The 11,066-nt window shown below is 52.1% G+C and overlaps 1 protein-coding gene across 1 annotated transcript; it reads right to left on the reverse strand.

Moving 5' to 3' along the window:
* Positions 1 to 305: 305 nt before the first annotated feature.
* Positions 306 to 2,145, reverse strand: LOC119964939 (immediate early response gene 5-like protein). The gene has a single exon (XM_038795144.1). It carries the CDS (start codon positions 1,894 to 1,896, stop codon positions 916 to 918), a length of 981 nt encoding a protein of 326 aa, XP_038651072.1. The 5' UTR covers positions 1,897 to 2,145; the 3' UTR covers positions 306 to 915.
* Between the last annotated feature and the right edge of the window lie 8,921 nt (positions 2,146 to 11,066).

An 11,066-nucleotide genomic window follows, 5' to 3' on the forward strand; every position in this document is an offset into this window, starting at 1 on the left:
ATAAATTTCCACTTTTAAAAATGGCCGTTCAATTTTTTTTTGAAGTCTATTTGAAAAGTGGAAAATCCGCCTACTTAAAAAAAACTCAACTCGGCGGTTGAGTGGAGCGCCTGTGAAAAAAAAAAGTTGCGGTTGCAACTCGTGAACTTTACCCGACTTAAAGAGTTGACAAAAGCAGCAGTCTTAAAAGAGGGCCTAACACATTCCTCCCCAAACAATAGTCAAAGGAAACTCCCCTCCCCCTGCAAGGTTAACTAACCCCATCGTGTGAACCAGTGCAGTAAGAAACACGCCCGGCAGCAATATTAATTTAAATAACTTTTTAATTTGTTTAAATTACACCATTCATATAACAGGAAGAACAAACAAGTACTAAAAAAATACAACGGAGAATAATCCCCCCCTCCCAAGTCTTTATAGAACAAAGACTCAAAAGTACAGAAACGTGCTCACAACAGCTCTCACTGAGAGGTCCCATGCAAGGCTCAAACTAGCACGGAACCAGGAGGGGGAAATGAATGGCTAGTGACTTCCACTCTGACTCAGCAAGAGTTGCGTTTGAGTTTTTAAAAAAGTATTTGGAGATATGTAAAACAGTTTTGTGAATAATTCAAATCTCTTGCTTGCCTTTCAAAAGAAAAACTTGCGAAGTTACACTTCTAAACGGAAAAGTAAAAATTAAAAAAACCCCACAGGAACCTGAACTCCTCTGTCGCCCCAAACCTGTCTGGACCTGTCTCTCCACTCAGCAACGTCTCCTTCATTGTGGGTGATGAATTAAGTTGCTCTCCCACGTGGTTTGTTGAGGCACCTTTTGAGAGGAGGGGGGAGATACTCCAAACCTCAACCATCCCTCCCTCAAAGACCCAACTGGTCTCTCTCTCTTTGCCAACAAAAAAAGTAAGTGAATGCATTTCAGAAGGCGACAATCGCCCTGCTCCAAGAGCCCATGCTGCCCAGCACTTGGTCACAGCAGATCTGTCCACTCTCCCCCTCACTCTCCTCCTTAGTCAAAAGTCCAGAGAAACTGGAACCAAAGATGTTGATGAGACTGGAGACGTTGGAAGATGTCTCCATCTCCTCTTCCTCCGACTGGCTGCTAGCCTGGAGGACTACCAGTTCCGGCTCAGTCCTAGCCCTTTTGAGTGGACTTGCGGGCTCTGCCGCCGCCCCCTGATCGGAGCTCCTCCTCTTGCGGGTGCAGACCGACTCCTGCTCCCTGGTCGTCCTCCTCACCAGCCGCCCAGGGCACCCAGCCACAGTCCGGCAGGGGACTCTGGGCTCCCGGGTGGTCCTCCCCTCCTCCAGCCCCTGTTCCTTGGGGGGCTGGCGGTCAGTCCTCTCCTCCGAATGAACCCGGCTGAGGGGCTGCTCCTGGCAGTCAGTCCTCTGCCTCTCAGTCCAGCTAGCAGCCGGCTGCTCAGGGTTGTTGCTTTCCATGTCAGTCCAGCTGGAGGCTGGTTCTTTAGAATCAGTCCTGGCCATTTCAGTCCAGCTGGGAGCCTGCTCCTTGTAGCCACTGCTTTCCACCTCGGTCCAGCTAGCGGGCTGCTCCTTGGAGTCAGTTCGACCCATTTCAGTCCAGCTGGGAGATTGTTCCTTGGCGCTACTGCTTTCCATCTCCGCCCAGCTTGGAGGCTGCTCTGTGGGCGTCTCGCACTCAGTCCTGTCCGCCCAGCCCTCCGGGGACTGCTCTCCGGGCTGGGCCAGGAGCAGCTGTTGTTGCTGCAGGTACAGCTCCTCCTGCTCGCTCAGGTAGACCTGACGGGCGCTCCTCAGCACCAGGGACACCAGCAGGTTCTTGTGCAACTTGATGCCTCCCCTCTGCACCCGGGACGAGTAGATCTTCCCCAGGGAGATGGTCATGATGCGGTGGGCCTCCACCTTGAACTCCATGATCCGGTCCTCCCAGCGCCCGGGGGGTATAAACGAACACTTCCTCCTTCCCCGACCTCCTCCCGGAGAGAACCGACAGCGAAAAGAAAAACTAATCGGTCCGACTGTAGGTCCCACCTGAGCGATTAATCGACTTTAACAGGTGAGGGGATTTCTGAGCCTTATGGTAGGAAGAGGGTTATTTCTCAGTGGGGGGGGGTTTGGCGCTTCGGGGCTGCGCTCCCCGTTCTATAATCCGCTCAGCCGCTCCGGGAAATAGTAACCGCTCCTAAATAACCCAGTATTTATACCCCCCTGCCCACCCGGCGCTGGCCAATCACCGCCGCCGCAAGCGTTCCAATCCCGTCGGCCCCGCCCACCGCCCACCCGGCCTCGGCCAATCGCAGCCCGAGCTGGCCGCAGCTTTATTTGAATACAAGCCGTCACCAAGGCGCTCTTAAAGCGGCACCGCACCAGTTGCCATCCTCTTCCCACCGCACACGGCAATTTTAGGTGGACACCTCAAAATGGTTTTGAAAAATGGGATTTTTTTTAAACTTGTGTTCTTTAATGGGACGTGTAAGACCAGCAATGTGTTGTCCATGTTTGGCACAGCTACCTCGCAGCGCCAAGGACCCAGGTTCAATTACGGCCTTGGGTGACTGTGTGGAGTTTCACATCTCCCCCTGTCCGTGTGGGTTTCCTCCGGGTGCTCCAGTTTCCTCCCACAGCCCAAAGATGAGCAGCAATTAGGTGGATTGGCTATGCTAAAATTGCTCCGCAGTGTCCAAAGATGTGCAGGTTATGTGTGGGGTTATGGGGATGGGGTGGGAGGAGTGGGCCTGGGTGGGGTGCTCTTTTGGAGAGTCGATGCAGATTTGATGGGCCAAATGGCCTCCTTCCACACTGAAGGGGTTCTGTAGGGGTCCCATCCCCAATTGTCCCTTGAACTGAGTAAACGTTTGGCCATTTCAGAGGACGACAGAGTGGACCACATTGATGTGGATCTAGAGTCACCTACAGGGCAGACTGGGTGAGAACGGCACATTTCTTTCCCTGAAGGAGACATTAGTGAACCAGTTGGGATTTTCTTCCAACAATTGATGATAGCATTATGGTCACAATTACTGAGACCAGCTTTATATTTCAGATTTATTAACTCATTGAATTAAAAACGCCGTTTGTCCTCTCATGGGACGTGAGCATCATTGGCAAGGCCAGTGTTTGTTGCCCATCCCTAATTTCCCTTGAACTCAGAGGCTTGTTCGACCATTTCGGAGGGCAGTTAAGAGTCAACCACATTGCCATGGATCTGGTGTCATTTGTAGGTCAGACCAGGTAAGGACGACCAATTTCCTTCCCAAAAGGACATTGGTGAACTGGTCACCATTACTGAGAATAGCTTTTAATTCCCCATTTGAAATGAAATGAAAATCGCTTATTGTCACAAGTAGGCTTCAATGAAGTTACTGTGAAAAGCCCCTAGTCGCCACATTCCGGCGCCTGTCCGGGGAGGCTGGTACGGGAATCGACCGTGCTGCTGGCCTGCTTGGTCTGCTTTTAAAAGCCAGTATTTAGCTGTGTGAGCTAAACCAGCCCCGTAAATTGTAAATTACAGTTTTGGGATGGCAAGGTGGCACAGTGGTTAGCACTGCTGCCTCATGGCTCGAAGACCCGGGTTCGATCCTGGTCCGGGTCACTTTCCATCTGGAGTTTGCACATTCTCCTCGCGTCTGTGTGGTCTCAGCCCACAACTCAAGATGTGCAGGGTCGGTGGATTGGCCATGCTAAATTTCCCTTTAATTGGAAAAAGGAATTGGGTACTTTAAATTTATGAAACAAATTAATTAATTAATGAACTAATTTAAATTCCACCAGCTGCCATGGTGGGATTTGAACCTGTGTCTTCAGAGCATTAGCCTAGGCCTCTGGATTACTGGTGGAGTGACATTACCACTACATGACCATCCACCCAATTTTATTGTTTTATCCCCAAGTGACTTAACAGGTAAAAGCACTGTCCTCTGTCTAGTCATATACAGTCCAGATGTTCCAAACTATATTCTCCAGTTGGTGATGATTGAGCTGACTTTGGTTGGTACACTCCAAGGACAGGAATAAGTATAACCTGCAGCAAGGTTAACTCTGGTTGCTTCCTTCTTTTTTGTGGTCTAGTGCATGCCAGATTGGCACTGGAGAAGGAGAATACAGTTACTAAGGGTAGACCTAATTTCCTCAGTGACCATTGAGCATGATAGGCAACAACTTGTATTTATATAGCACCATGAACAGAATCAAACACCTCAAGGCAGTTCGCCATGTCAGTATCAGACAACATCTATCACCAAACCACATGAGGAGGAATTAGATCAACTTCTTGGTCAAAGTGGTAGGGTTTAAGGAACATCTTAAAACGGGAAGGAGAGATAGGGAGGCAGAAAGCTTTAGGAAGGGAGTTTCTGAGCTGAGGGGCTGAGCGACCAAAGATGGAACAGTTTAAAAACGGGAGGTGTGTAAAGAGGTTGGATGTGTTTTCAGGAAGTTGTAGAACTGGATGAGGGTCCAGAGATAAGGACCATGGAGGGATTTGAAAACAATGATGAGAATTTCAAATTCAAGGTGTTGCCAGACTGGGAGCCAATGAACGACTGAGACCGTGAGCGAGAGTTGGTGCAGAGATTTCAGGCAGAGATTTGGACGTGTTCAATTTTACATAGCACTGTGAACCCACAGACAGTGAGTGAAGGAAGACCGGCCAGTAACACCTGAGGGTGGAGGTAACAAAGAACTGGGGTTGGTTTAGCACAGTGGGCTAAACAGCTGGCTTGTAATGCAGAACAATGTCAGCAGCGTGGGTTGAATTCCTGTACCGGCCTCCCCAAAGAGGCGCCGGAATGTGGCAACTAGGGGCTTTTCACAGTAACTTCATTGAAGCCTCTTTGTGACAATAAGTGATTACTATTATTATTATTATTAAGGGGTCAGCAGTGGGCAAAATGAGGCAGGACAGAGATGGATGATACTCGGGAGGTCTAATTCGGCATTGCTGTGAAAGGAGAGATATGAGACTGGAAGCTCAACTTGGGGTCAAATAGTAAGCCACGATTACAAACAGTCTGGTTCAAATGGTTTCCAGGGAGTGAACTCAGGACAGTGAATGGGGAAATAGAGGTTTGTGGCAGCAATTAAAAATAATGGTCTGCCTAGTGTTTGACAGAAGGAAATTGCTGCTCCTTTGATAATGGAAGATAGACAAGCAGCATGACAAATTAGAGGCAGCGAAGGGGTCAAGAGAGGGAAATGGTGTCATCCAAAAGTGATTGGTCTGGTGAGAGGAGCAGCAGCGGGGTGAGAGGAGCAGCAGCGAGGCGAGAGGAGCAGCAGAGGGGGGGTGTGAGAAGAGAAGCAGCAAGGCTAGAAGAGCGGCACAAGCAGAGGTGAGAGGAGCAGCAGTGGGGGAGAGGAGCAGCAGCGGGGGGAGAGGAGCAGCAGCGGGGGGAGAGGAGCAGCAGCGGGGGGAGAGGAGCAGCAGCGGGGGGGAAGGGAGCAGCAGCGGGGGGAGGGGAGCAGCAGGGGGGAGGGGAGCAGCAGCGGGGGGAGGGGAGCAGCAGCGGGGGGAGGGGAGCAGCAGCGGGGGGAGGGGAGCAGCAGCGGGGGAGGGGAGCAGCAGCGGGGGAGGGGAGCAGCAGGGGGGAGGGGAGCAGCGGGGGAGGGGAGCAGCAGCGGGGGGAGAGGAGCAGCAGTGGGGGGAGAGGAGCAGCAGCGGGGGGAGAGAGGCAGCAGCGGGGGGGGAAGAGGAGCAGCGGGGGGAGGGGAGCAGCAGCGGGGGAGGGGAGCAGCAGCGGGGGAGAGGAGCAGCAGCGGGGGGAGCGAGGGGGGAGAGAGGCAGCAGCGGGGGGGGGAGAGGAGCAGGGGGGGGAGAGAGCAGCAGGGGGGAGAGGAGCAGCAGCGGGGGGGGGAGAGGAGCAGCAGGGGGGGGGGAGAGGAGCAGCAGCGGGGGGGGGGAGGAGAGCAGAGGAGGGGGAGAGGGGGGGGGGAGAGGAGCAGCAGCGGGGGGGGGGAGGAGGAGGGGGGGGAGGGAGCAGCAGCGGGGGGGGGAGAGGAGCAGCAGCGGGGGGGGGGAGAGGAGCAGCAGCCGGGGGGGGGGAGAGGAGCAGCAGCCGGGGGGGGAGAGGAGCAGCAGCGGGGGGGAGAGGGCAGCAGCGGGGGGGGAGAGGAGCAGCAGCGGGGGGGGGGGGGGAGAGGAGCAGCAGCGGGGGGGGGGGGGGGGGGGGAGAGGAGCAGCAGGGGGGGGGGGGAGAGGAGCAGCAGCGGGGGGGGGAGAGGAGCAGCAGCGGGGGGGGGAGGAGCAGCAGCGGGGGGGGGGGGGAGAGGAGCAGCAGCGGGGGGGTGAGGAGCAGCAGCGGGGGGGGGAGAGGAGCAGCAGCGGGGGGGGGAGAGGAGCAGCAGCGGGGGGGGGGGGGAGAGGAGCAGCAGCGGGGGGGGAGAGGAGCAGCAGCGGGGGGGGAGAGGAGCAGCAGCGGGGGGGGAGAGGAGCAGCAGCGGGGGGAGGGAGAGGAGCAGCAGCGGGGAGAGGAGCAGCAGCGGGAGGGGAGAGGAGCAGCAGCGGGGGGAGAGGAGCAGCAGCGGGGGGGAGAGAGGAGCAGCAGCGGGGGAGAGGAGCAGCAGCGGGGGAGAGGAGCAGCAGCGAGGGAGAGGAGCAGCAGCAGCGGGGGGAGAGGAGGAGCAGCAGCGGGGGGAGAGAGGCAGCAGCGGGGAGAGGAGCAGCAGCAGGGAGAGAGGAGCATCAGCGGGGGTGAGAGGAGCATCAGCGGGGGTGAGAGGAGCAGCAGCGGGGGTGAGAGGAGCAGCAGCGGGGGAGGAGAGGAGCAGCAGTGGGGCGAGAGGATCAGTACACAGTGGAAGGAGAGCACTCCACCCACCCATCTTATCATACCTGTGGCAGAGTCTGCAGATCCAGGATTGGACTATTCAGCTATCGCAGAACCCGCCTCCCCGGAGTGGAAGCAAGACATCAGAGGTTGCAGATGGGATGGTGGTTTGCAGGGAAAGAAGAGTCAAGAGTTGATGGTTTTGAGAAGGAGGATACGATTGCAGATTTGAAGGGAAGGGCTGCTGTATCTGAGGAGGAGGGACAATTAACAATAAGGTGGGGACCAGGAACCGAAGTTGGGTAGTCAGCAATTTGGTGAGATTAGGGTCAGAGAATCAGTCTCAGAGGCAAGATGAACTTGGAAAGCCATGTAGGGGAGAAAGGAGAGAAATAAGAGAAGGATGCAAGTTCAGAACTCAGGCTGGGGAGAGTTATCGGAGAAGTTTGGCTTGCTGCAGAAAGCAGCAGAAATTTCAACCTCAGTGACAACCTCGTGGAAATCCTTGAACTCCTCACTCCTGTTATTGTGAGTGAGGGTGGAGGAGGTTGGGTGAGGAGATTACACATACAAACATGCACACAGATCAACTTGGGAACTAAGAACAGAGGAAATCAACCAAGGCTTCCCAGCCCTACTGCCACCCAGAGACCCAAGCATGTGTTTGGATGTTGGCACGATGCACTTAGCCGTGATCTGTGAACAAATTGCCCTGTTGCCAACCACTGACCAATCCATAAAGGTGGCATGGTGGCACAGTGGCTAACATTGCTGCGTGGGTTTCCTCCGGGTGCTCCGATTTGCTCCCATAGTCCAAAAACGTGCAGGTTAGGTGGATTGGCCATGATAAATTGCCCTGAGTGACCAAAAAGGTTAGATGGGGTTATTGGGTACGGGGATAGGGTGGAAGTGAGGGCTTAAGTGGGTTGCGCAGACTCGATGGGCCGAATGGCTTCCTTCTGCACTCTATGTTCTATGTACTTCACTGCTTGCCTCACAGTGGTGGAGACCTTGGTTCAATTCCATCTTCGGGTGGCTGTCTGTGTGGAGTTTGCACTTTCTCCCGTGTCTGCATGGGTTTCCTCCGGGTGCTCCGGTTTCCTCCCACAGTCCAAAGATGTGCGGGTTAGGCGCATTGGTCATGATAAATTGCTCCTTAGTGTCCGAGGATGTGCAGGTTAGATGGGGTTACGGAGATAGGGCAGGCAAGTGGGCCTAGGTAGGATACTCTTTCAGAGGGTCAGGGCAGACTCGATGGGCCGAATGGCCTCCATCTGTGTTGTAGGAATTGTATGGTTCTAATGGCAATGGAAACAGAAAAAGATGGGGACAATCAGCAGGTCAGGCTGACATCTTTCGGATAGAAAGTACAACCGTGACTATGCCTCACCTGGCTTCGGGATGTGCTGAGGACGTGAAGGGCACTAGGTAAATACAAGTCTTTGTGAGCTGTAAACTTAGGGAGAGAGCTGTTGGAGGAGCAGCCTTCTAAGGTGGACACTGCCAACTGTGAAAACATGCCACAAAGAAAACCTAACTTCCACATGAAGCTTGGCACATCACTGTTATCAGCTGGTGGTGCTCCTTCCTCACCCCTCCACCCAACACCCCCTGCCAGCAGTGCCCCTTTAAGAGTAGGATGTTTTGGTGAGGAATTTCCGGCTGATGTAATGCTTGTTTCAGTCAGTCATGTGCTGGCAAGGAGGAGGAGTCTGACAAGTTGTGTCCCCTCCCCCCAATAAAAAATGGTTTACTTACTGCAATTTGATAAACGCCTTGATCAAAGTGTGAACAGGCACAGAGATTAAACATCCCCCGCAATAAATCAGTGTGAAGGTTTCACAGCGGGGATCAAAAATCCTCTGCAATAAGTCACTGCGGAGGTTGACATCGTGAGATCTTCGGGTTTAAGGACATGTGCGGGTCTCCTTCCTTAAATACGAAGCTCGTTTGCAGGTACAACACTAATTGGAATCTGCAAACCACTGTGCCTAAACCGATCCACTTGCAAACTTGCACAGCTCCAGGTCGCCATCGGCATATTCAGTTAGCTGGCACTCCAGCCAGCAGTTCCATTGAGGAGGCAGCGGTGCCTGTGTGTGTAGAATCCATTGATACTAAAGCTAGCACACCAACAAACACCCTGTGCAAGGGGCACAAATAAATTGGCCGGATCCTCCCTGGCGCCAGATCAGCAGATTGCTTTTAAATAAATAAATGACAAACGCATTGCAAAGCCAGGGATAGTTTCCATCGCCCTGACGTCAGGCTGAATACGCCGAAAGGCGGAACTTTCCACTGTTTACATTGTTGTGGGTGCCGAAAGCAAAAAGGAGGGAGAGAATCTTCATCAACAAAACGGGCTTTCACTCAGTGCCACACACACACAAACTTTAAGCCGATTTTTTTTTAAAAGCACGCACACAAGTGCGAGAAAACATTTTTTTGTTGCAGATTTTAAGCTCAAGAAAGAGTTAAGATCAGCTTTGACAAAAAGTCCCAGACATGAAATGTTAACCCTGTTTCTCTGTCCGCAGACACTGCCTAACCTGTCCTGTGTTTTCCAGCATTTTCTGTTTTTATTTCTGGTTCCAGCATCCGTACTGTTTTGCATCGTTGTTGCAGTGGAGTTGGCCTTTTACAGCAATCATTTGAGGTCACTGCTCTGTGTGCAAGGGCACGTGTTACATGTCCAGAGCTGGTTGAGCAGTCTGGGCCTGCACAAGTCATTGACAGGCGGTAACAGACAGATAGAGACAAGCAGACAGACACAAACAGGCAAAGAGACATATACAAGTTGACAGACAAACATACACACAGAAAAAAAAGGCATACACAGGCAGGTAGACAGACACACAGATAGTCAGCCACAGACATAATAATAACATTTATTGTCACAATTAACACTTCAATGAAGTTACTGTGAAAAGCCCCCAGTCGTCACACTCCGGCGTCTGATCGGGTACACAAAGGGAAAATTCTGAATGTCCAATTCCCCTAAGAACACATCTTTTGGGACTTGTGGGAAGAAACCAGAGCACCCGGAGGAAACCCACGCAGACATGGGGGGAGAACGTGCAGACGCCACATAGACAGTCACCCAAGCCGAGAATCGAACCTGGTACTCTGGCGCTGTGAAGCAACAGTGCTAATCACTGTGCTACCGTGCCACCCTTGGATATGTACACACATATGCAGACAGACACAAACAGGAAACAGACATATACAGGTTGGCGGACAAACATACACGGGAAAAATGACACACACACAGGCAGACAGATATACACAGACATTACACACACACCAACAGGCAACAGACAGACACAAAGATACACATGCACAGACAAACAGATATACTCACACAAACAGGCAGACAGACACAAACATAATACACACAGACAAAACAGGCAGGCAGACATAGATTTGCACATTCAGCAGTTTAATTGTATGGCTCCTTTCCTCATTTTGATTATCTTTGAACCTCTGCCAGTTTTTAATAAAAATATTTATGCCACCCTCGGCAATGATGTTTTAAAATATTTCCTGAGCTTCTACTTTCACGCCCTTACACTGATGCCAAGGTTCCCCAGGGTTGGAAACCCTCCAGGATTAAAAGATTAATCTCCTGGACAACTTGGCAGAAACATCAGAGTAACATCAAAGACAAACTGCATGAAGCCATTGTTTTCGGTCTCCGGTATAAACTCCATTCCCCAGCTATCGACACCAGCCCTCTCCCTGGGAACTCTACGAAGCCCATTTGCAACCTCCCTGTCTTATTTGGCCCTGAGATGAGCTCCTGGCCACATATTCACATCATCATTAAGACCGCTGATGTCTACCTCTGTAACATCACCTGACTCCACATTAAATTTAAATTCAATTAATAAATCTGGAATATAAAGTTAGTCTCAGTAATGGTCAGCATGAAACTATCATCGATTGTTGTAAAAACCAACCTGGGTCACAAATAGAAACAGAGAAGATAGGAGCAGGAGGAGGCCATTTGGCCCTTTGAGCCTGCTCTGCCATTCATCACAATCATGGCTAATTGTCCAACTCATTAGCCTAATCCTGCTTTCTCTCCTTAACCCTTGACCCCCATTTGCCTCAAGTGCCATATCTAGCTGCCTCTTGAATGTATTCAATGTCTTCGCCTCAACTACTTCCTGTGGTAATGAATTCCACAGGCTGACCACTCTTTGGGTGAAGAAATGTCTCTTCATCTCTGTCAAAGAACAAAGAACAAAGAAAAGTACAGCACAGGAACAGGCACTTCGGCCCTCCAAGCCCGACCATGCTGCCCGTCTAAACTAACAT

This window comes from Scyliorhinus canicula, chromosome 4, assembly GCF_902713615.1.
Source record: "Scyliorhinus canicula chromosome 4, sScyCan1.1, whole genome shotgun sequence".
Taxonomy (NCBI): domain Eukaryota; kingdom Metazoa; phylum Chordata; class Chondrichthyes; order Carcharhiniformes; family Scyliorhinidae; genus Scyliorhinus; species Scyliorhinus canicula.